This window comes from Pipistrellus kuhlii, unplaced genomic scaffold, assembly GCF_014108245.1.
Source record: "Pipistrellus kuhlii isolate mPipKuh1 unplaced genomic scaffold, mPipKuh1.p scaffold_m20_p_7, whole genome shotgun sequence".
NCBI lineage: Eukaryota > Metazoa > Chordata > Mammalia > Chiroptera > Vespertilionidae > Pipistrellus > Pipistrellus kuhlii.
In genome coordinates, this window is record NW_023425573.1 from 12,408,725 (window position 1) to 12,434,719 (window position 25,995).

The 25,995-nt window shown below is 45.8% G+C and overlaps 1 protein-coding gene across 3 annotated transcripts in view; it reads left to right on the forward strand.

Annotated features, from left to right (window-relative positions):
* The window catches only part of SATB2 (SATB homeobox 2), a 168,558-nt gene that overhangs the window by 127,445 nt on the left and 15,118 nt on the right, over positions 1 to 25,995 (forward strand). For all 3 annotated transcript variants that reach the window (XM_036421737.2, XM_036421742.2, XM_036421743.2), the window contains one exon: positions 8,300 to 8,497. In XM_036421737.2, the coding sequence (XP_036277630.1) occupies positions 8,300 to 8,497 (198 nt within the window). The remainder of the gene's footprint in view (positions 1 to 8,299; positions 8,498 to 25,995) is intronic.

Here is a 25,995-nt window from a genome sequence, read left to right on the forward strand (position 1 = left end):
AATGATTTTATAGCCTACCAAGGAGGACTTTCTATTCTTGTCAACTGGGGTATGGATACCATAATTTCAGGGCCGTCCACCAACCCCCAATAAAGAACTAACCTGTTTACACTCTAAGTACCATTTGAAAAAATTATGATGCAACACCGTGAGGAAATTAGACTTCTCAACATTCTAAGCAGGCAGTCAACACTATCAACACTAGGATGTTTCTTTTTTTTAAAAATATATTTTATTGATTTTTTTACAGAGAGGAAGGGAGAGGGATAGAGAGCTAGAAAATCAATGAGAGAGAAACATTGATCAGCTGCCTCTTGCACACCCCCTACTGGGGATGTGCCTGCAACCAAGGTACATGCCTTTGACTGGAATCGAACCTGGGACCTTTCAGTCCGCACACCGACGCTCTATTCACTGAGCCAAACCGGTTTCGGCAACACTAGGATGTTTCATTGTCAGGTTGAAACCCGTCTTCCATTCTCTGCCTTTTCTTTCAGTGTAATCTTAGAAGATTAGATGCTAGTGAGATTTTATCAGCAGACATTCCCTCAAGATCTGTATCCACCTAATAGCGAGGAGCTAGGATCTTTTTACTGTGCCCACCATTAGTTATGTTAAGGTTTCATGCCCTAAAACCAGCTTTTATGGGATTCCTTAATTAGCCATCAACAGAGATTAATCACAGAGTTCATATGCAGATCTTAAAATGTCAAATGCATTTACCCACTGCTAACATTTACATGCTGGTTTTAAACCAACTTTACTGCAGGAAACTTGAGTTGGATGATTTTGCCCGCTTATGACATGGTCTTTGGAAACCTGCATGCAACTTCGAGACAAGTCAGGTTGGCATATGAAAGCCATGTCTCCAAACACTCCCAGCCCTCTTTTAAAGAGGACAGTGAGTTAAAGCAGGGTTCTTACGGTTGGAGAATGTTGGTGCCTATAAGTGATTCCTACCCCTTGCCTGTAGGCACTGTTGATCTTCTCCCTTTCATGGAGAAGATGAGCAGTGTCTACAAGACTAGAGTGAGGCAAACTAGGTCCCAGAAGGTACAATCTAAGGAGGCCTGCATGTTCAGAGCCACATCCCTCACATTTTGTGCACTGGCACTTGCTTGCCTCACCTTAGAACCAGTCCTGATCTTTAAAAAACAAACAACTACCATTCCTAGTTTTCTGAAGTGTTTGGGTTTTTTTCCTCATGCACTTAAAAGTTTTTGAGGCAGTTTGCAGAATACATAGTATTGTGTCATAGGTATGCTAGGATTTGGACCTGAAGTCGGAGCCTGGGAATGTTTTTGTTGTTTTCTGCTTCATATTTTAATACAGTTTACTGATAATACCTCTCTACTACTTAAGTGGAGAAGAGCACAATTCCAATTCATTCATTTTTTTGACAGATATGGACAACTTTTTCAGATGCATGTTCCCATGTACGCATGTATGTATGTTCATATTTATATAAATTCATACCAGATTTTCACACTTAGTTAGCAATGTGTATACTATGTATCTAAGATGAGGAGGCAGTAAGATTTTATAAAATCCCCTCTTGAGTCCTCTCTAACAGAGTTTAAGGAATTGGTCTGAATTAAAATTTTCATTACTCCCAACCGCAGATTCCATCTGTACATGCACATCCATAGAAATGCAAGGGATATACCTAGAGAAAGCTGAAAATTGGTCCCCATGAAAATACACTTTGGAGCTTAGCGTACCATTTTAAGAAATAAAGAAAGAAGCAGGCCATTTATACCTCACACATACAAGGCCTAAAATAATTAACCGTGAACTGTAACCAAAGGCCCAGCACCCATCTTTGTTCAGGCTGAGGTGACCTCCTTTCAGGCCTTCGCCAAAGCCCTTGATGAGTCTCCCTTGCAATTAGCCTTTTACCCATTTCAGCCTCCTGATGAGGTTATCTTAAATCATTAGGGTGTTTATTTATTTTAATAGACCCTTATTGGATTCATGAAAAGAGAATTCAGTGACTCAGGAACAAGAGCTGAATATTATCTGGCTCATTTCACACTCCAGAAGAGTCTCGCCCAGATGAAGAGAAATCCTTTCACAGCTACAAAAGTTTGTTTGGGGACTTCGTGTGCTTCCATTTAGAAAGCGAACTGTCTGTGGTTAATAATCTGAATTTCCTTCTGAGACGCTCAGAAAACATTTCCTCTCGGGTGCATATGCTGACATTTTCCGTATTGGAAATGTGGGTGAGTAAATGGCCTTTTGCATAGCTGGCGCAGGAATCCCTGAATCGTCCTCCCGGAGCTGTTCACTTGCCCACTTATTTATTGGCGTTCCCAGAGGGGCAGAGGTGGTGGGGGCCATTGACTGTATGAATTCACTCGTCGGCTCTGTGCTAGACACACCAGGGAGAACAGTAACAGCTATGACTCGGCCCTGCCTTCAAGGCTCATAATACCTTACTTAACAGGAAGGGTCATTTATGTTTTTTGTTGGGAGGTTGAAGCCCTCTGTGAACCTGTGTGAGTTGCTGAGAAAACCCTGGGTTGTATTTGTTCTGAAACATTATAAAAACAAGGAAATTGGTCACCAACATGGAATTAATTAGTTAATTAATTAATTAGTTTATTTTTAAGGAGAAAACGTGGGGAATTGGAATCATGACTAGAGTCCTGGGGGTAGGAAAACAAGTATCTTAGTGGGTGATGGCATTTCAGTACCACGGACAGGAGCCTTACTCTTCCCACTTGCACCCCCTTCCCCATCACTTAACCTTAAGTTTTGGAGCTAGGATTCAAGCTTCCATCTAATGGACTTCAAACTCAGACACTGGCCTATGTTGAAAGACCTTGCTGGTCAATGGAAAATTCTCAGCCTTTGGTATGTCATTTGGAGAATATGTCATCACTCATTTATTGGCTACCTGAAATTTTTAATTTTTTTTTCTTAGTGCTAATAATTTCAGCTCAGTCCTATGAGCATTTATTAAGCAGTTTTTATGTGCAAGGTCCCACATCTCCACTGAAAGGGCTGGAATGAAGAAGAAACTACCCCTTTCCCTCCAGCCTTATCAGGAAGCTCCCCCATCACAATAATCACCTTGGAGTTGTGAAAGAGTATCAGCAAATGCCTTAGGGTCAAGCGAGGGTGAGCAGCCAGTTTTCAGGAGATCAGATGAGACCATGGTGGCTGAGTCTTGAAGCACAGCTTCTAATGGGGGACAAAGGTTGAGTCTGACACATTTCAGCCAAGGGAGTAACTCAAGGAACATGAGTTAATTCACTTAGCCTCAGTTTTAGCTAAAAAAAAAAACAAAAAGCTTAACTGACTATGGAAACATCCAACCAACCTTTGGACTCAAAGAGAAGTCACACATAGGTACACACCCTACAGTTCATACATGGAGATAGGATTCACCAAGCAGATTCGGGGACTGAAAGTAATTCACAGTGGGAGCACGAGGTCAGTAGAGAAATGGAAGGGAGAGGAGACCATGAAGGCAAACCAGGAGCCAGCTGTGGTTCTTACTGCTCTCTCTTTTAATGCTTTTGAATTGTGGATGAGAGATGTCTCATTGAAGTGCCTCATCAGTGACTACCACTTTGCTCAAAGACAAACTATGGGGTTATCTCTCATCTTCCAAAAAGAAATAATGGCACCTATCTTCAAGTAGTAAGCACTTGCTAATACATTGATGACATAATTTGCTTTGTAAATTCAGATTGATGTACAGCTTTTCAGGAGCACGCGGACTTGTAAATAAACTATATTTTGATGGGTGTGCATGCCACCTCCCCTTCATAGTGGAAAAGGAAGATCAGACTTGTTTTATCTATGGAGGGAAATATATTTGGTTAAAAGGCTGACAACATGGCTAAAATGAGATGGTAATAGATATATGCACCGAATGCATGAGAATGCTTTACCCATCAATTGCAAGGAATCAGCCTTTAAACCTATATTTCTTCTCTGGGATATTTAAATTTTTTTGAACAAATTTTAGACTCACAGAAATGTTGCCAAATAGTAGATTCCATATATCCCTCACCTAACTTTCCCTAATATTAACACGTTACATTAAAAAAAAATGACTGTTGTGCAATAATTAAAACCAGAACATCAACATTGTTTTAATATAATTAACTAAACTTAAAAAATGTACTCTGATTTTGGTAGTTTTCCACTAAGTCCATTTCCTGTTCAAGAAACCACACAGCATTTATTATTATTATTATTATTTATCCTTAGTTTTCTGTAGTCTGTGACGATTCCTTAGTCTTTCCTTTTTATTTTTTATTTTTTGGCCTTGCCATTTTTGCAGAATGCTGATTTATTCTGTTGACCATCTCTCAGTGCAGGTTTGTCATGATTAGATTGAGGTTATGCATTTTGGGCTGGACTACCTCAGATTTTATGTTGTGGCTTTCGTGGTGCATCACATACTGGGTTCATGAAGTCCACATGACATCACTGGTAATGTTGACCTTGATCCCTTGGTCAAGGTGATTTCTTCTTTATCCTTTAATCCTAATAGTCAACAAATATTTATTTCTGACAAATAACAAGGTAACAAATCATGGGATGTGCCATATTTTATAGTTAATTTCCCAGTAGCTCCAAGAGGGTAATCACTTGCCTGAAGGTCACTCAGTTATTTAATGCTGGGACAGGAACTTAGCAGTCAGTTCTCCGGGATCCAAGTTGAACGCTCTCTGTGCTTCTCAATGGTGCTCAAACACATAGCCTCATTTTTACCATCCTAAAAATCCTCAACTGACTATAGGAATAATTGGCCAACATTTGGTCAAAACTTAAAACCACATTAAAAGTTCCTGGTACCTCTCACGGACCAGGCCAGGCCTGGGAATCAGAGGAACGTCTGTATCAGCATTTCCAAAATGGAACTCATTCTCCTGGAATGCACCACATACTACCACACAGGGAACAACAACAAAAAACCTACTTGAGATTTTTAACAGAAAAAGGAGATTTGTTTATTAATAATTCATGAGTTCCCATTGAACATGCACGGCAGAAACAGTGCTATTCAATAGAGAATACTGTCATCTGTCACTGTTTTATTTGACATTTACACTTTTTTTTTTTTTGCCTGATACTGCAAAACTTTCTTGGATGGCATGCAAAATTTATGTAGATGAAAAAAAAATCCCAAAGTGGGGACTCTGTATCTCTCCTGTGATGCGTTCACTCACAGTTACATACATGTGTGTTCAGGCAAGAGCGTGGTACTCTCTCACACATTCACTAGCCACCAAACAAGCTCATGAGACACCCCACTGAGAAGACAGAGATAAGCTTCTCTAATGGACTGGCAGAGGGATGGGCTGAATAAAAAGATGGAGGAATAGGTTTCTGGAAGGTGAGCATAAAATAGGAGGGTGAGGAGAGAGCACATCATGGCCGCAGTGAAGAACACACGGACAAGGATACATGGCCATTTCAGATGCAAAATAAATAACTTCTAAATGACACCACAGGAGCTCCATGAGGGGGGAATCCCAGCATTCAGTAGAACCAGGTTTGTGCTGCTGTCAGGCTCCTGACAATCTTTCTGCTCCGTAGGTTGGTTATTATTTATAAAAATCGCAGAACCAGCTGATACATTCATAAGCTAATTATTGAAGCAGCTGGGTACACATGGTGCAATATGTCCGAGGCTGTGAAGTATCACAGATTTCCCGGGGCCTGCTGCGGTGGGGGCGCACTGCGGAAGGCTCCAGCCCTTAATCTGATCAGCCAAGCAAACACTTGGTGAGGAAACTAGATTAATAACCCTCTAAATACCATGAATGTGCTTCATCTTCAAAACCGGGTTCCCTTAAACATGCGATTAGCTCAGCTCCATCAGGGATAGGGGTGGAGAGGGGTGGGGGGGGGAGCGCTCTGGTGCCCCGGGAACAGGGTCCCGTTGGCTCTCTCCCTGTGCCAGAAATTAATTTGGTTTGCTTATGTCTGCACACATGATCACACTTGTGTCTAATCCGCTCCCTAATAGCTTCAAGGTCGGGACCTCGCATGTCAGCGGGCAAATTGAGCACCGCACTCCTTCAAGACAAGACGGATGGCAGACAGCGCGGCCCATGACGAGGCCCGTGGTTGGCTCTAAGTGACTGTAACAAGCGCCGATTACAACGGCGCCTATAAATCAAACGCCACCGCAGTGGCTGTTGTGCGAGACATTCCGAGGGTCCTAAGTGGAGGTACCACTCAGCTGTCACCTGTCCCCTTTCAGGCGCTGGCTTCCCACAATGCACTTCACTCCTCTGGAGGAACAGCAGGTGCCGGGCACCTCCAAGCGCCATCCTTTAACAGATGCAGGCTTCTGTTTCTGTTTCTCTGTGAAATGGTCGGGCTCCAGGCTGTGGCCTCCCCTGGGAGAGGTTAAGCATACCTGTTTGAGAGATCTGAAAAGAGTTCGGTTGGAGACGCATTCAGATCTGTGAAACGACAGGGAAATAGCTTATTCCCCCCCCCCCCCCCCCCCCCCCCCACAGATGGTTTCGTTTCCATTTCAAGAATCCTTTCCTTTGTACCAAGGAACCCTTGAGAAAACACGTTGGGACTGGGAGGTTTAAAAAAAAAATTAGGTGTTTTCTGAAAGAGGTAAACATGTTGTCTGCAGTGTTCCTAAATGTTGCACCTTGAAAATCAACGAGATCCTACCTATCTCTCTGTTGAGTTGGAGACAAAAGAAATCTATGAAAACGCTTGGCAAAACACCTCCAAAGAAATGATTAGATACCTCGCTTTCATTCTTCCTCACCCTCTAACTCTCCCCAGCTCCCCGTTTATGGCAAGCAAAGATCAGGTCTGCGCAAATGTGGCCTCTCACTTGTAAAAACAAGGCAGTGTTGTGTTACAGATTAGTTTATAAATCCCCGGTGGCTTCACAGTTCAGTGCCTACAGCTGCTGCAGATGGGCCTGGGTTTTTGTCTCGGCGCGGCGCCGCAGCCAGCAGTTGAAGGGGAAAATGGAATGATCAGGTTATTAACATGGAGGCCGCGAGGAGGAGGCTGCACAATGCGAACAGCTGGTGTTGCTGTCTTGGCCGATGCAGCGGAGATAATCAAATCTTGCCTCTTTTTTGAGGGGGGAATGGGAGGACGGGGTGTTAAGGCAGAAGACACAGTGGAGTGTCAGAGGAACAATGGCTCAGGATACAGTATGGGCCTTCAGGGTGGGTGTCGGGACGCCCGTTGGCTTCCAGCGGTGATACAGAGATTGGTGGAGGTGTGGGGTCCATTTTTCACGGAGTCCTTTGTGTTCACGGATGCACCTCGCTAGGAAAACTCTGGCTCTGTCACAGGAGGCGCGACGTGGGACAGTTCTTGCTTTTAAAATGAGCGGCGTAGCTTGGGAGTGATGAGTTAGAAGGCGGCTGGGGAAAATATTTTGACACGAGTCAGCGAGCGATGTTGACAGCATCCTCTGTATTATTTTCATATGCTCCGTCATTATTTGCATGGCATGTTCTTCCTCGTGCCGTGGCGAGAACATGTGGGCGCCAGAGGTGGGAGGCACGCATTTGCAGGTGTGGCCCGGCCCGCTGCCTGCCTTCCGGCAGGGGTGGCTGTGGCGGGGAGGTGATGGGGAAGAGGGCCTGGAACCCCAGGCATCCAGAGGTGGAGCAAATAGACACTCCCCCCTCCCCCCCGCCCTTCCAGCTAAGGTGCTTGCTTCTGTTAGGTGGAGTTACTGATGATTGTAAGACTGTTTTCTCCCTAGAGAATTCAGAGCTCTTCACACTCTGTAGAATTTTCCATCTTGTAATACATATTTGTTCGTCTTCACTCTTTTCTTAGGGTGGGATACCACCCAGTTGGCTAGTTTTAGGAAGGGAGACAGAGATAGAGAGCGAATCATTGATTGGCTGCCTCCTGCACCCCCCCTACTGGGGATCAAGCCCACAATCTGGGCATGTGCCCTTGACCACAATCCAACTGGGGACCTTTCGGTCAGCAGGCAATTGGCTAATTTTAAAAATTGTAGTAGACCTACACAAATTGCTTTTTTTCCGAGGGTTGGATAACTGATCTTGCTTGAGCATCTTGTACAAAGGAACTGAGGATGTACGTAATAGGAAAGGTGCTAAGATGATGAACAAGAGTGAAAATTCTGGGGCATTGGTATGACCCACCCAGTGGCCATGGTTGGGGTTTGAGGTGCTGACTCTTCCGGTGCCTCCCAGGTTGGTGGGAGCAGTTTGGACAGGAGAGTGTGATCACATGGGAGGTGCTGCCTGCAGCCAGCAGACTCCTCTCTGCACTCCTCCGGTGACCTCCAGTGACCTTCTCTCCCCAGGGCTGGCTGTGCGAGCTGCTCCGCTGGAAGGAGAACCCCAGCCCGGAGAACCGCACGCTCTGGGAGAACCTGTGCACTATCCGCCGCTTCCTGAACCTCCCCCAGCACGAGCGGGACGTCATCTACGAGGAGGAGTCCAGGCACCACCACAGCGAGCGCATGCAGCACGTGGTCCAGCTGCCGCCCGAGCCAGTGCAGGTCAGCGCCCCCTCCCAGCGCCCCCCTCCACGCTGAGCGGGGGTCTCACGCTGTGTCCCTAGGACATGGACCCCCCTTCCCTCGGAGGAACAGTGTGCACGCACATGCACACACCTCACACAGAGAAACATGACTGAGTGTCAGCGCAGGAGGCAGCCCCTGTCTGTCCTAAGGGCGGGTTACCTGTGGGATTGGGAAGCAGGAGGTTCGTGCAGAATTACATCTCCCCGTCAGAAAACGTAACTCACAGCTCCCATCAGTCCATTTTTTAAAGAGAAAACACCGAAGTAGCCGGTGAATTGAGTCAAAATTACTCCAGGAGCATGTGATGAGGCTGAGAGAAAGAAATATACCCATGAGCTAGGAAATACCTGACTCAACCGAAGCCTGAGAAGGGATTATGGAGAGAGTCTTGGAATTTTAAGATGCGTTTTTGCCATCTTTGGTTTCCTCTGTTTTAGAAATCTGCCTTCACTTGGGTTGCATGCTTTGTTGCTTCGTTTTGCTACCATTGAACTATTTCTTTCTAAGAGTAATTGAGTGTACTGACTCTCGCTGTGCTCTAGAATCAGTTAGCTTCTGGGAGAAATCTTAACTGGGGTCCCAAGGTTAGACCCCTCAGAACTTTGCCCACAGATTATTTCGGGGTGAGATTTGTGCTACTGCCCATACCACCAACCCAGCTGCCACCAAAGGGGATTGACCCTCCCCAGTCTCCCTCTGAATCTCCCTGCGTGTAGCAAGAAGACGAAGGTGGAGGCAGGAGTGCACAGCTGGGTATGTGTGTGCAGAGAATGGGAGAGAAGATGAGGAAGGAGAAGAATGGTTTCTTGATCAAGACTCACAGGAGAGGTAGTGAAGGATGCAGTGAGATGCTCTACTCCAACGCTTCCTATCTTCTTGCCCCTTGGTCCTCCCTTACATGCCTGAGGGAGAAGTCAGAAGTGACCTCAGGCTTACATGACTGTTCATCCAGATATTGACATCTCAGGCAATGCTTTCTTGTTCTCATTGGTCAATTTCCAAAGTCATAGATTAGACTCATGAGCCATAGAGCTATTAATAGAAGCCCCTAGAGGCAGTCTCATACCTTCCACAGTAAACACGGCATCTGTGGGTGATACGGGTGGACTAATAACTTGCTCTGAGGTGGTGCTTGGGGAGGGGGGTGTCATTCCTCAGAGGTGAACCCTTGGGCTTGCCCTAAAGGACCACCACCCTTTTCCTTCCCTTGACCTTTCCTGCCTCGGGCCTCATTCACACACCAGAGCACCTCCCTATTAAATCAACACACTGACTCATATAGAGCAGGGTTTTCCTATTTTAAGATTTAGTCGGAATTAAAATTAAACCTATAGGTATAGGTTTACTAACATTTTGCTTATGAAAGTAAATTTATACAAACAATTTAAGGGAAGCTCTCATTTATTAACCATATATTTTATAAAACAGAATAGTTTTAAGAACAAAAAATGAAAAGGATAGCCTCAGGCAAAAGATCTGACAAACTCTATAAATCTGGTCATATAGAAAACTTCCCATCACCTTTGTTTTCTCATTGTGATCAGAACTTCTGTGTTGAACCAGCACAAGGCCAAGGGCTGGCTTCGGGGAACTTTGTGTGGACTTTGCACTCAGGCTCATCTTAGTTCCCTCCAGCAGTGAACAGCTGTTTTATTCTAGACATTGGCAGCATCACATTTTAAATCCCATTTTTATGTTAAAGTTGGAAATTTAGAGACGTTTGAGATAAAAAGACTGAAAACCTAGTCTCCATTATAATTAAGAACTTTGCTTTGTTTGAATGACGGCACCTATACATTTTAGTCTCCATTTTTTTGTCCAGAACTTTTCATTTCTATGAGTTCCTAATGTGTAGGGAGCTAAAAGATATTCAGTGTGATATTTTTCCTTTTAACTGAGCAGCTTGAGTCAAGTAAATCCTTGAAGCAGACAGCCAATTGATTTATGAGTTTTATTACTTTTATGATAGTATGTCAAAACTGGAGTATGCTAACAATACTTGATGGCTAAGAATCTGTAACTCTTTATTTTCAGTTTTAAGCACTTTGTGGCTATTAACATTAACTGCTGATATCACTGAGATATATATATATATTTTTTATTGTATAAGAGGTTATTCCCATCACTCAGATCTTAGCTACAGAGTTTACAGATTGGGTAATTTTTTTCTACATTGACTTAACCTTAGCCATTGACTTTGAACCCAAAACTACTCTGAAACTCTTCAAATTTATCACCTTTTCTTTTACATTGTGCCTATCTCTGAGTCGCACTGATTTGAATGCTGCAAAATACAAAGTTTTGCATTAATTATTTATTAGAGTCTTGATATGAAAAATAATTGGAGCTCTTGAGTCTGGAGAAGGCTCTTGGCACAGCCTCTGTGACTTGGGAGGGACTGTATTCAGAAAGACCCCAAACCTCTAAACAATGTCTGTTATTGTCCAAAAGGTAAGCCATGGAACACAGACTGGGATTCACTTATATTCTTTTTCTTTTTTTAAAATATATTTTATTGATTTTTTTTTTTTTTTTACAGAGAGGAAGAGAGAAGGAGAGAGAGTTAGAAACATCGATGAGAGAGAATTATCGACCAGCTGCCTACTGCACACCCCCTACTGGGGATGTGCCCACAACCAAGGTACATGCCTTTGACCGGAATCGAACCTGGGATCTTTCAGTCCGCAGACTGGTCTGCAGACTAATGCTCTATCCACTGAGCCAAACCAGTTTTGTCTACTTGTATTCTTATACCAAGGAAAATTTTAAGGAGATAGGATAGCTTACATATTTTGGGAATTTTAAAATTCATGTGTAGCATAATATTGGTTGGAGGATGTTACCTATTGTTTCATTAGGCCAAAAAGGCACCATTATTAAATGGTTCGCTCCGGCGAAATCAGTGATGATGAGAGTTTCTGCTATATGTAGCGCCTTAAAATGCAGGAAGTCTGCCTCATGGTGGTCACAGAAGGCTGCCACTTCCATTTCTTTAAGTAGTCAGGGCACACCTCTCTGTGTTTCCTTAGTGAGGCCATGAGGCAGGGACATTGTGTGTAGTTCCCCACCTTCCTGCTGTGTGGGAGCGACCCCTCTCCCGTCAGCACCTTCTGCGACTGGGACGCACCTCAGGTCAGGGCCCCTCTCCTCCGGGAAGAGGGGACGTTTTTCCCGCTGCTTGTTTGCAAATAGCTCACAAATTTATAGGCTTATGTTGCCTACAGCTGTGTTTCCTTTTTGAAGTCCATGAAGGGTTTTAAAATGTAAAGCCCACGTTTTAAAAAAAACAGAAGATTTCACATCAAATCCAGATTTCACATAACAGCCCACAGAATCAGGAGATCCCACCACGGGGCTAGCGCTGGCCCTTCTCTGCAGGGCACGCACGCACCTCGCCGCTGCAGGGCCCTCACACCCGCTCGTGCCCACGCACACACATCCCTTCACCTCGTTCATCGGCTCACCCTCGCCACCCACACGTGTCCACGCGTGTCCATGACTTCTTCCCAGGTAGTCAGTTGTGCTGTGTATTTTTATAATCCTAACACCTCACAGAATCCTTTGAAAACTTCCCAAGAAATGCACGTGGGTGGGATCTGCCCTCAAAGATGAGGCTAGGCCTTGGTTGAGGTCTAGCTGGGCTTGGCCCCCGAGAGGTGCTGTCGGCCCCAGAGACTGGGGGGGGTCCTAGGAGAGTGAGGTGGCCTCCTCCCCAGGGATGCCGACCTCTCGGATGGTGTGTGGCCTTGAGGTAAGATGGAACCGTGGCTTCTCTGTTTGCATGTTGGGGTTCTGAGTCCCTTCGGAAGCCCCGGTTGAAAGCCCTGCCGAGCTGAAGGGGACCTTCCCGGCTCTGGGCACACATTGGGAGGTAGATCCCTTTCTACTGTGTGCGCATGGTGGGGGCAGTGCTGCCCCAGGGGGTGAAAATGGGTTTGTGGGGAGCATGAAGACTCTTCCATGTACAATGTGGGCTCCAAAGGGAGACATTCAGTAGGCTTCCGGAATTAAAATGTCACGAGGAGGAGAGATGGGTAGGGGAAACGTCCCTAAGTGGGCGCCTCCCGGGGACGGCAGGAGAGGGCGGGGCTGTGCGCTGCTCACATGCAGAGTGCTCTGTCCATGCGGGTGGAGCACAGAGGAGGCCAGCTCAGTGAGCCAGCGGGGGAGGCAGATGACGGCATCCCATGGCAAAGATGAAACAAGTTCCGTTTTTCAGGCCAACAGTTGGAGACACAATTGTTTCTTGTGGTTGCGGTGATTTTCTCCCTGCTGGTTATTATGACCTGAGGCCCTGTAGCGAATGGATTCCTCAAGTGAGGATAAAAAATCAGACAGGTCCGAGTGTTCGTTATTACCAACTGCATTTTTAAAAAACTCTTTATTGTTGAAAGTATTACATATGTCCCCTTTTCCCCTCCATTTACTCCTTCTAGCCCCCCACACCAGGCCTTCACCCCCCTATTGTCTGTGTCCATAGGTTATGCATGTATGCATACAAGGTCTTTGATAGGTCTCTTCCCACCCACCCTCCCCCGCCTTCCCTCGGAGATTGACCAGTCTGGGTATTTTTCAATGGGAAAAACTGGAGCAGAGACCTGAGCCTCGCCCCAAGGCAAAATCGCCCACTGAATGAAAAGGCAGGCACTGGCATCTGATGCCTCTGACCACACTTTCTTCACTGGAGAGGCAGGGAGGGGCAGGGAGGAGCAGAGAGAGGCCTGGAGAGGCAGGGAGGGGCTGGGAGAGGCAGGGAGGGGCTGGGAGAGACAGGGAGGGGCAGGGAGGGGCAGAGAGAGGCAGGGAGGGGCAGGGAGAGGCAGGGAGAGGCACCCACCGTGCTTGGAGGACTAGGTCACTGCGTGGGCCTGGTTGGGGAGCCTTGGCCAAGTGGTTTGTGTCTGTGAAGCCCGTGCTTTATGGCTTTATTATATTTCCACCAAAGCGTTTCCATGGCTTATTTTGTAAGCACAGGAATTCTGGCCTTGCTGCTGTGTGGTTTCCTGACAAGTCCTTGTTTTAAAATTCCATGCCGTACACCGAGGAGGAATGTGAGACCTGGTGGTGACAGCCGCCGGCGGGTGTGCCCCGCTCGGCCCATGGCGGCCCTCTGGGGGGATCCGCAGCACGTTCCAACCCACATTCCCTGCCACTGCAATCACCAGGTTCTCAGCCAGGTTCTCTTGACCCCATGGATACTGACAGAGTCTGGAGACATCTTGGGGTCATCATAACTTGGAGATGCTACTGGTATCTACTGGGTGGAGGCTAGGAAGGAGCTCAAATATCCCTCAATACACAGGACACCCCTCAACCCCCAAACCAAGACCTCTCTGTCCACCAACGCCAGGTGCTGGGGCGGGGCCCTGGGATGGGCACACCGTGACTTGCCATCATGGTAGGAGAAAAAGCAGAGTGACCACTGAGGCCTGTTCCTGGCTCTTCCTGTACAAACCCCAGAACTAAAAGTATTGGTGGTGACGATGGTGGGTCTTCCGTCCCACAGAAGCTGGCCTTTTGGGGAGCCAGGCTTCCAACCTGTGAGACTTTTACGTCTTATTTTCCTCAAACCTTGTGAAAAGCCAAGGGGAGGGTGGTCTTTATGTACCTTTACATGTGAGACACTGACCCTTAGAGAAGTGAAGTAACGGCTCCAAGGGAGACCTCACTCCACATCAGACTGCCTCGGTGTCTGCCTTCTGCCGGGCGCTGGGCAGACTGTCAGCCTGCAGCCCCCGCAGCCCGGAGCACTGCTGTCAGCTGCCTGTGGTATGCAGAGCTGTTAGGTATGTAAGAAAGTTTTTAAAAAGCCTATATTTTTATTGATTTCAGAGAGGAGGGGAGAAGGAGAGAGAGAAACATCAGTGATGAGAGAGAATCATTGACCTGCTGCCTCCTCCATGGCGCCCTCTCGTTTGCTTAGACATAACATACCTCCAACTCATGTCAGCTTCTTTCTACTCCAGCTTTTCTTCTCACTGTCGTCAGATTTCCCGTTTACTCTGCACCTCTGTCTACCTTGTACCTTCTCTTATACTCGTAGTTTCTCTGCATTATAATTCTGTCCCCTTGGGCTACCCATGACCTTTGCTCTACCTCATAACTTACCTCTGTCTTTGTCTGCTGCCCAACCCATATTTCCTACTTTAAATTCTTATAATAAGAAGGAAATGGACTGGCCCACCTTAGCCCACGAAGGGAAACTTTCTTGGCCTTTAATTCCCAACCAGTCCGGTGAATGCTTCCTTTGGAAAGCACTGCCTCCAAAGGTAGAGTTCTGTTGGGAAGAATGTTGGAACAATATCCCGAGAAGTAGAAAGCTAAGTGGCTGTAGACCACCTGTACATAACATGTTAATGGGCTGCCCTTGGGCCGGAAATTAGGGCCATATCATTGAACTTGGCTCCTAGGACCCTGCACTTACCATGGTGGATGCTTGTGGGTATGAATGAGAAGTCTAATATAAAATTCTCATATTAAGGGAGATTTATATAATTTTTTTTAATGTAAAGTGCTGTGAACATGTGAGCAGAAGGAAACCAATGCCTAGGGCGATTTTTCAGTTTCACGTGTATCTAAAGTTTTATTTTATTGCATTTTTAGAGAAAAACATGTATCATGTACGTCCATGTGTTCAGGCATTGTGCTGTCGGTACTGAAAGGAAGTAAGCTTAGAATTTTATGGTCATGTTCTGGGTCTGCTTGTTTATTTCCCTAAAGTGGGGTCAGCATTTTACTAGGCTTATCATGTCGGTAATTGGAGTTAGCTCTCTGCTTCTTGTTCTTGGTGGATTTGTTCCAGTGCTTTCACCAAGCTGAGCTCTCCGGACTGAACTTTCACAACATGCCTCCCTCCAAACTAAACACCAGGGCTGGCTGGGAGCGGGGGACAGAATGTCAGTCAGCCCAGCTCCCCTTCTCCCCGTCAGTCCTGCCCTGTGAGGACACACAGGACCTTGCTCTCCTGTTGCTGTGCGGCTGGAAAGAATAGTGTGATTAAGATATTTTGCATTTCTGAGGTGCAGCATGACCCCTCTACCTGACACTGTGGGTTACTGATATATTCATTGGTTTTTAGAACCTGAAACGGAATGGAAGGTGTTTTAGCCAATGCTGCTCTCCAGACAAAGGCGAGAATCAGGATGGGCTGTGCCGTTGACATCGTTCAAATACTCCTCCATGGCACAGGGGCCTTCACTGCCCAGGGCTCAGGAATCACTAAAATCATCCATGTGCATTATCTGCTTTATGTCTGGTTTAAAAAGTTTGGGGACAGCAGGGTGCTTTTCATACACTTTTTTGGGGGGTCTTTTTTCCTTCTGACATCAGATGAAGCCACATATAAACTTTCACACATTGGCCTTTTCTTGATATTCTGATAGGAAAACAATATCAAACACATACACATAATACCTCGAACATAAAGCTTTGTTGTCCTTTCTTCCGTCCCTCCCTGCTTTCCTCCAACCTCCCACCCCTTCCCTTCCCTCTTTTTGTTCTTTCTTCCTTCTCTACCTCACTCCTGCGTTTTTTTTCTTTCTTTTCAATAATCTGAAACACTTTAAAAAACAAAACAAAACAAAAATCCTGAATAAACAGAGGGTACTGGCTAATACATTTTGTGAGGGGCAAACTGATGAAATATGAGCAATAGGGAGCAAGTTGGGAAAGAGAGAGGCAAAATGAAGAGAGAATCTAAGTTATGCATTTGAACGCGGCCTTCCTTCCCCCTACTCACAAAAACAACAAAATAAGCTTGAACTGAAATTAAGGCAATTGTGGGGCCCTGTCACATTTCATCTGGGAGAACCAAAATGCATCCCCTTAAATACTCCTATAGATGTCTAGCAAAGTCTGGCTTCTGGCAACGATGATTAATATTGATGGAAAAACTGTTTTCAGGCCTCAAGTTACAGATGTGATGGAGAAGACTGGCCATTCTTATTCTCACATCTTTCCTTATTTCTTTAACAAATATTTGTTGAGCTCCTTCAGTGTGCCCCCTATTATTCTGGGCACCACGTGTGTCTTGGTGAATAAAACAGGTAGGGTTTCACACATATTTTGAGCAGTTTTCCCCTTTATTCACTTAGAAATATTTTTTAAAACAAGCTTCCATTTTCCCTCGTATTACCTTGCCTTAATCTAGAATTCCACTGTGAGTTAGTGAATTCCATAGGTTCTGTTTCTTTCTCTGATTATGACTTTGGGCGGCACCTCTTTGCTTCAGTTTTTCTAGTGTTTCCAGAAGGCACTGGGTAATATCTTTAAAACACGCTGAGCCTCTCAGAGTTGATATTCTCTGGAAGGAAGGAAGGAAGGAAGGAAGGAAGGAAGGAAGGAAGGAAGGAAGGAAGGAAGGAAGGCTATTTGAATCAAACAGACCTTCTGAGGCTATACTACAGAATCCCAGGAGATTCACATAGTTCTAAAAAAATTGCATATGCAGATTAGTGATTGGCACTGAAAAGATGGCTTTGATGGGAAACAGATAAGTATGTCTATTTCTTTCACCCCTAATTGCTCTCTGGCCACACAGACAAACACTGCTTTTCAAATCCTGGTCATGTTCATTCTTTCCACCCAGGGTGACCTCTCTAAGTAGCTACCCGATTCCTTGGCCCTGGGGTTATGGGTTAATTTATTGTTAGTACTTGACCAAACCCTTGAACCGAACCACCTAGCTCCTGGCGCGTGTGTTGGTAAAGCCGTGTGTGGCCCGTGGAGGGTCAGGTGTGTGAATTGGCCCCTCTCTGAGGGAGCGGCTGTGCCAGAAAAATACACTCGCAGTGTTCTGGGACCAGGGAACCTGCTTCCCGGCTCCTCCTCACGTTCTCTACCAGAGGCTTCTCTCTCAGGGGGCTTTGGCTTTGGGGAATTTGTTGTCTTTGAGGAAGAAACGGAGCCGCCCATCTGCACAGAAGGGTTTCCCCACGTGGATGAAGTCCCATCACTTGGCTGCTCAGAGCAGGGGCGCTAACTGCACAGGCTTTGATTCGGGCTTGATCGCCGGAGTCTGTAAACCTGAGAGAAGATCGCAGGTGAAACAGGGCGTGAGGCCAGCTCTGACGCTCCGTCCTCGTTGCTTTTCTGAGATGGATGGGGCTGCGTGCTGGGAATGATGCAACTGGCAAAACTGGCCCACAAATCCGCATGAGTACAGCCATTTTTATAAGATTTTGGAGTGCCAGATTAAAAAATGTATTTTTTAATACTATTATTCATTTCAGAGAGGAAGGGAGAGGGAAAGAGAGAAACATCAATGATGAGAGAGAACCATCAATAGCTTGCCTCCTGCATGCCCTTCACCAGGGATTGAACCTGTAACCCGGGCACGTGCCCTGACTGGGAATAGAAACTCCATCTCCTGGTTCATAGGTTGACACTCAACCACTGAGCCACACCGGCTGGGCAAAAATATTTTAATGGAAAGTACAATATCCTAATGAAGATTAGATCTCTGACCTCCCCTCCTCCTTCCTTTTTAACACAAGTGATGTAAATGGTCAAAGTAGATGGGCACCATAGCCGGCCAGAAGCCCAAGGAGGAGCCTGGGTAATGAGGAGCGAGTGCGAGGCCTTCGGAAGACCTGGGTTTGGGCACCACTGGAATGGGAGCTCTGTGGTCTTGCAGAGGCCACTTCCGCTTTGTGGAAATAGTGACAGCAACCCCAGCTCTCCAGGCTTACACAGCAGGTGGCTGCATAGAAGGCGCTTGAGAAAGGGTAGCTGTATCCTGGTGAGAGGTGGGAGGGCATCTCACCTCCATCAGGTGCATGTTGTGCAACTGTTCGGAGTCAGATTTGAAAAATTCAGAGCTGTCTAGTTTCATCTGACCTTTCTACATTTCCAAGCTCTTTTAAAAGGCATTATATGTTATTTAAAAGTGATAACTTTTCTTCTGAGCTCTGAATAAAATCCCTCTTAGGCATAATAAAATGCATTGGATATGACAAAAATGGGTTGGTACTTTAAAAAAAAAATGGTTTTAGCTTGAAAAAGCAAAAAGGCCACTCAGCTTGTGGATAATCTCTAGGACTTCCGCTGCCCTTCTCAACACATTAGGATCCACAGGGTTGTCCAAATGTCACTCATGACAATGTTTGAATCGCATTGGTCCAACATTAAACAAGTACCCGCCCACCAGCAGCTCTTCACTGGCCTCCAATGGGCTTGGACAGGTGGAAAGAGAGAGTCTCTGGCTTGTGTTGCTATCAGAGTAGTGAATACAGACTTCTGCAACTGTTGGTTAAATTGTGTAGGTTGAGCAAAGATGTTTAATTCACTATGATCCTAGACCAGTGGTCGGCAAACTCATTAGTCAACAGAGCCAAATATTATCAGGACAGTGATTGAACTTTCTTTTGAGAGTCACATATTTTAAACTTCAACTTCTTCTAATAGATTTGCCCATGCCGGATATTTTGTGGAAGAGCCACACTTAAGAGGCCAAAGAGCCACATATAGCTCATGAGCCACAGTTTGCCGACCACGGTCCTCGGACACTCATACTGGTCCTCTACACTGAAAAGAATAGCGGGTGGTTATCATGTACGTGACTCAGTTTCTGGCATCAGCACCATGCTACCCCCTATCCTATCACAAATGCAGGTAAGGAGGAGAGGAAGCATGTATCAATAGTGTCTTTATAGGAGGAATATAGAAGCAGCTCTAACCCACTAACAACCAAAGAAAAAAGTCAACCATTTGCAAGTTTTGCGATGGATGGTAACCAATCATTTGAAATGCGGTTCACAGCAAATGCATAAGTTGTGGCTCCGTGCGTGGGATTAAGAGCCTGGTGATCAATACACCCATTTGATTTTAATTTTAGAAAAAATTGTGGTGTCTTACAGAATGGCAGACACAGACATAAATGTGTGTTATGTATGCAGATCTTTCTGATTATAATTATTTAAGCACATTCAACATAGATGACTAGGATTTTCTTAAATATGAGTGTAGTATGACATTGCTCCTGGGATTAAATGCATTTGGGGGGGGGGGAAATTGTCAGCAAAATAATAGCTAACGAACACCTCATATGGGCTCAGAGAGGTCCAGTGGATTGTCTTAAGACTGATGGTTATGACAATTGCAGGAGAGAGTCAGGCACTGAGTTTTAAACGATCGGAGGCCAACCTACCTACTGGGGCTTCTTCAGCTGTTTCTGTTTAGTGTGGAAATCTAATGTAGCTGAAAACTGCTGCTGATTTCTATTAAGCTGAAGTCTGGAACTTCCCCTTGTAATGATAGAAAAGCACACTTTCAATTAAGGGAAGACAGCCAAAGTCCTTTACTCGGTTTAACCCCAGAAATGGGAGATCAAGCAAAGTAGATAGACTTGACAGCTCTAAGGTCACAAGTTCAATTCCTTCACAGGTTGTATCAAGATCTAATTCACGGCAAGTCATATAACCCCTCACCTTCTATATGGACTCTTTTCTGGAATTATATCCCCCATCAGGGTCATCCTCCTCATGATGGGGCTGGGGGAATGACAGGGAAATCAGGGAGAGCAAAGGCTGCCCGGGGAGCGGGGCTGGAGGCTTAGGAGGGGTGCATCTCCCATGGTACAGCAGGCTGTGTGTGCTGGGGTCCGTTTGCACAGGCCCTGGAACCCCGCGCTGCAGGCAGGTCGGGAAGTGCTACACCGTCGGTAGAATTCCATTAGCCATGCTGGGATTATTCTCAGGACAGAAATCGGCAAATGATCAGGGCTTTTTTCTCCAGAGAGCCAGCTGTTAGACATTGCCAGCACAACACTGAATAGACTCCATTGAACGTTTTTTGAAGCTCTGTGGATATCCATTTATTTATTTATTATAAAGAAAATATGCTGGAAACCACTGAATGAGAGAAAGGTCAGGTGTTCCCAGAACTGAACGGGCATTCCCGCTCACGTGATCACATGGGTGTCAACATGGTTTTTAGACAGTTGTTTCTCCTCTTCCCCCTTCATGCTTTCCCTTCCTTTACCTCTGTTTTTTCACGTTCAAGGAAGCCTGTCTCTGTGTGTCTTTCTGTATGTGACCTACACATCGGACTTAAGTGGCTGGTTAGATTCCTTTTGCAGAATCGGAACCATGTAGAATCATGAGTTCCTAGTCTGTGATTTCCTAGCGCCAAACACCCAAGAGATTTGAAGACTCTGGGTAGAAAATGGGAAACCAGTTATTTTAGCAGAACTTTAAAAAATATGCTAACCTGAACCCAGACAGTACACTTCAGAAGGGAAAGTCAATTCTTTTTTAAAAAGAACTCTGAGCTTGGGGAGCTAAAATCTATGATGTGACCTCTTAAAGATGAATATATGTAGACATGGAAAGGCCTTCCTATTTCTTTTTTTTTAAAAATATATTTTATTGATTTTTGTACAGAGAGTAAGGGAGAGAGATAAGAGAGTTAGAAACATCAATGAGAGAGAGTCATCGATGAGCTGCCTCTTGCACACCCCCTACTGGGGATATGCCCACAACCAAGGTACATGCCCTTTACTGGAATCGAACCCGGGGCCCTTCAGTCCCCAAGCCGACGCTCTATCCATTGAGCCAAACCGGTCCCGGCATAACCTTCCTATTTCTCTTGGGATCTAAGTGAATAGAATGTGCTAACATGTGCTATACTGTAGACATGCAATATCCACATGCAAGTACTTTTCAAGTATAAATTTCTCTCATTTCAGTTTTATGACTGTGTACATCAAAGAGTGTGGTAACAGAAGAGTGGGAACGAATAATGGTGGACAAATGCCGACTATTTGTATGTCGGTATAATCTAGGGGTAGATGTTTGAGAGAAATCCCTGTTTGAGTTTACACTTCACGTGGAACAAAAGCCTCCCAAAGAGCTAGAGCCGGAGTGGTTAAGCAGGCTGTGCCGGGAGTTAATATAGTCACTGCCTCGGTAATGAAAGGAGAGCAGCACATTGACAGACTCTTCGACTTGTAAAACATAATCTGGATCAGATGCACCGGTATGTTCTAGCAACTGACGATCCTTTGATCTATCTTCATAGCAGAGCTACTGATGTACCAGGAGAGATGTTTCCTTAACATGCTATTTGCAAGAAACCAACCACTGTCTTTTGAGCCCCTCGGACAGACACACTAGCTGGACTTCCATGCTCTTTACACATGCGCTTACATGGAGCTGAGTTACAGAGGACACCGCATGCACATGCAATGTCATCTGTGTCCTGTGGTGTCCTTCCTCACAGAGAGAGTGCTCATGGAATGAGTTCCTATCTGATATCATGTTCAAAACTGCATTTGCATCGTTTCAGAGATGAGTCTGAAACATCTTGGCACAGACGGGAAAAAGCGGAGTTGCTTGTAAATCCCAGAACTACAAAGACACAGACCAGACATATGACATTAATAAATAATTAGGATGGGGGGTATTAAAAATCAGATTATTTATTTAGGAAGTTGAAAGTCTCTATGTGCGACCACTACCCTGCTCTCAAGAGGAAATAGGTGCCGGGCTTTGTGTTTTGCGTTTTTCCTCCATCCTCACGTTTCCCTCCTCGCCACCCCCCTTCCTCATGGTTTGAATTAAAATCTAAAGACAGACCGAAGAAGTGTGTGTATGTGTATATGTATGTATGTATAACTGCGAAAAGGATGTGGTAAGTCATGGCTGTGGTTTGTAATCGCACAGACATGGCGGTGGCAGGGACGTGAGACCTCGGCTCGCTGTGCCTTCGCTTGCAATTCCCTGCCCTTGCAGCATATCATGGATAATAGCATATCATGGATAATTACATTTTTACAAACGGTAGAGAATATCATTTTAACACACACATAGGATTTTCCAGCCAGACCAGCTTTTCAATCCTTTACAGCTTTCCTGCATTAAGGCTCATACTTTCTTTGTTTATTTTTAAAACATGAGCGTTAATAATAGGCTTGTTCCCTGGTCTCCCTCTGACTAGAGGATCCTGGAGAAGCCCTGTCTTCTCTTCCCATTTGCCCCAAGTCAGACACCCCATGCCTTTTCCTTTGTCCAAGCGTGCACTGCCCGTGTTTTCCATTAAGAAAGTTATGGCAGCCAAATTTTCATGGAGATTTTTAGGAGCTTTGGTCATTTTTCAACTTATTGCTACGTGTAATAGAATGAATTATGCCTGGTGGCAAATCACTGCGAAAGACAAACACCAGGAGAAAAAGTCTTAGAAGAAATACTGTCATCGATCGCTTTGCCACTGCGGTGCAGGGAAGTGCATGCTGACTGGCTGACCCGGGGCAGGGTCCTCCCTGGTAGCCACTCAGGCCGCGGAAAAACGGGGGGCCGATATTCTCTCTCCTTAACCCTTTCAGATCAGACTCGGAGTTTTCATTTTGCAAATGAAACTCACTCCCCTGAGGCCTTGAAGGCTTTAATAATACACAATAAATAAAATCATATCTAATAACTCAACGCTTTTATTTGGCACCACCATCATCTTCTAGATGTACGGCAACTGCGGAAACATAAATACTTGCAGGCTTTGAAAGCCCCGTTCCTCTTTGCTAAATAAACTTGGCCCGCTCGAAATTCCTCTGTGTGCAGTCATTAATACAATCCACTTTGACAGCATTTAATTAAAGTGCTTTTCTCTATTAAATTCATTAAAAGCCCCCCCCCCCCTCCCGCCCCGACGTATAACTGCTGTCCAGATGCTGATTGGCAGGGACCTATGAGCCTCCCTTTAAATAACTCCTCATTTCTCTTCGTAAAGTGTTTATTACATTCAATTTAGAAACTGTTAAATATGGCTTAGGAAGAGAGTCGGACTCCAGGACACATTTCCCCATCCCTTCAGCAATTGCTTAGGAAAACAAATGTTAGTTTAACTCCTCTGAAAACGCATTTATTATCCAAATATTTTTGTCCTGTTTTTTTAACACTCCTAGGCATGTAATCCGGGAGGTCATAGAGAAATGCTTTCCCTATTGGGGGATTTGCATGAGCCAAGCAGGTACTTGGCTTGAGGAACTTTGCCTGCAGATCCAGGAAGAGGGAGTGTCCCAGTCCGGTATTAACAGATTATTGACAGTTTAATGTCTTGGCACCTCCTTAGCCCAAGAAATATAATAAGCAGGAACCGGTGCGATATAAAAGCAGTCGATAGCATTTTTAATCAAAGCCTTTCAGTTAATTGCTAGTTGACCTTAGAGATTTCCTTTAGGTGATGCCACCTTTGGTGTGTAAACCATCAGGGCCCCATGGATTTGTGGAGTTTATTCGGAGATGTCTCTTTAATACTCATCGCTCCCGCATATGCGGTAAGTTTTGCCGTATTCGTGTCTACCCAGTGAATTGTCTTTGATCAGTGCCTCTCCACAAATATTCCCTCCACCAGCTCCACTTTGAAAAAGATCTCCTTAAATCTGTTCTCTCCTCAGAAATGGAAAGTTGTGAATCTTGAGGGAACACGTGACGGAGTGTTTTAATGTGGTAATTGAGTTTTGATAGAATTCTTTGCTCAGTCTGGAATTATTATTCCAACAGAGACCTTGACAACGCTAGCTATGCTGTCAGTGAGGGGGATTGTATAATACCTTAGACTCATTAGTCCACAGAGCCAAATATCAACAGTACAACGATTGACATTTCTTTTGAGAGCCAAATGTTTTAAATTTAAATTTCTAACGCCACTTCTTCAAAATAGACTCACCCAGGCCATGATATTTTGTGGAAGAGCCATACTCAAGGGGCCAAAGAGCCGCAGGTGGCTCTCAAGCCTCGGTTTGCCGACCACTGCCTTAGGAAGCCCCTCACCATGGGACAGAAATGTTGTCTGGGACCAAAATGCTCTTTGGTCTCCGTAGGGACAAAGGAGATGGCTTCCATTTGGCTTCTAGATTTTCCATACTTGCATGGTTTATTTGGTTTTAGTGGAATACTTCTAAAAACACATGCTGATAAGATCTAACTGGTACAGAGGCAGCAGGAAGTGCCCAAGGCAGGTTCTGGCCCTCGCTGGAAACATCCCTCACTCTGGATTGTGTGGTGTAGGAACTACAGAGGTTGACTCAAAGCGGAGGCAAACATACATGCTTTGAAGTCACTCTGTTCCTTTTCTTCCTCCACACATGGGCTCCTGCCATTCATTGGACTCCAAGAATAACCGTTCGGCGTTTCCTGCGGGTTTGGGAGCAAACCTGAGTGCGTTCCGAGGCGTTGTGTAGACAGGCAACCTTCTGCATTCAGCTGAGCAGTGCCCTGTCTCGGGCTTTTACTGCGATCCTACGATCACATTTTAGCAAGAACACTCCGTTCTTATACCTTCTTCAAAGGTTCCCTTTCTCTGTCTTCCGTGGATTCTCTCATTGTTACTTGTCTTGTGTTTGGCCTCGGCAGTTTCCCCATCGTAGGAACTGTCTGCTGAGGGCCTTGTGAGCTCTGCTGGAGGAAGAAACAGTCCGGCAGCCGGGGAGAGGGAGGGAGGCACACGGAAGAACATGTCAGTGTTTAGCACTGAGGACAGTCACACAACTGCATGTATGTCTCTGCATGTCGGTGGGTGATTTTCAGTGAGATAATGTTGGAGTAGCTAAAGGACATGAATCCCTGTATGATATGATCAGCCGGTTCAAAGTGTACGCCCGCATTTAGTAAATATTACAAATGACGGTGGCTCTGCTCCTTTTGGTGTAAGTGTGTTTTTCAATGAGCGCCCATCGACCTTGTCACTGCTTTCCTCCCCGTGGCGCCAAAGAAATGCTCCACATTTTAGGAAGACTTTGGTCTGCATGGTACTTCTGTCGCCGCTACAGAACGATTCTGGACCCCTGAGGATAAGTGTTAAGTTTCCAACAGCCGCTCAGACACCGTGCTTGACCTGTGCACAGTGCCGAATGTCCCACAGCACCCACTCCTAAGGAGCTCGCAGGCTTGTGGCGAGGCAGGTGCAGGGCAGATGACTGCAGCCCCAGCTGGGAAGGGGGAGAGAGGAGAGAAAGCCCAAAGCAGGGGCACATGTACCCGAGAGCCAGCGGGAGGAGGGCCTAGGAGGCCTCGGGCTGCCCAGGCACTTACAGAATCCTCAGAGGAGCTATCCGGGTACAGGGGTGGCTGAGGCCCGAGGTGCGGCCACAGCTGTGCGGTCCAAGGGCAGCCGGGAGGCAGGGTGGAGGAGCAAGGCCGGGGCCGAGGCACAGGTCACAAGCCTTCTCAGAGGTCCAGAGGCCTTGCTGGTCTTAGGGCTGCAGAAGGCCTTTGGGAAGATGCTCTGTTGGCCATGGCTGAGGGCCAGTTGGGAGGCAGTCATAGTCATTCAGGCAATGGATGGTCAAGGCCTGAGTAACAGCAATGGAGTAAGTGTGGAGAGGGAGACACTACCCCAGACGTGTTTAAAAGGAGTGGTCAGCAGCGCAGGGTTGACTACATGTGGGGCTCGGGGGAGGGGAAGGAAGCAGCCAGCACTCAGATCCTGGATGGGCTTCATCGGGACTCCTCTCTCTTCGGTGCTAGCACTTCTTGATGAAA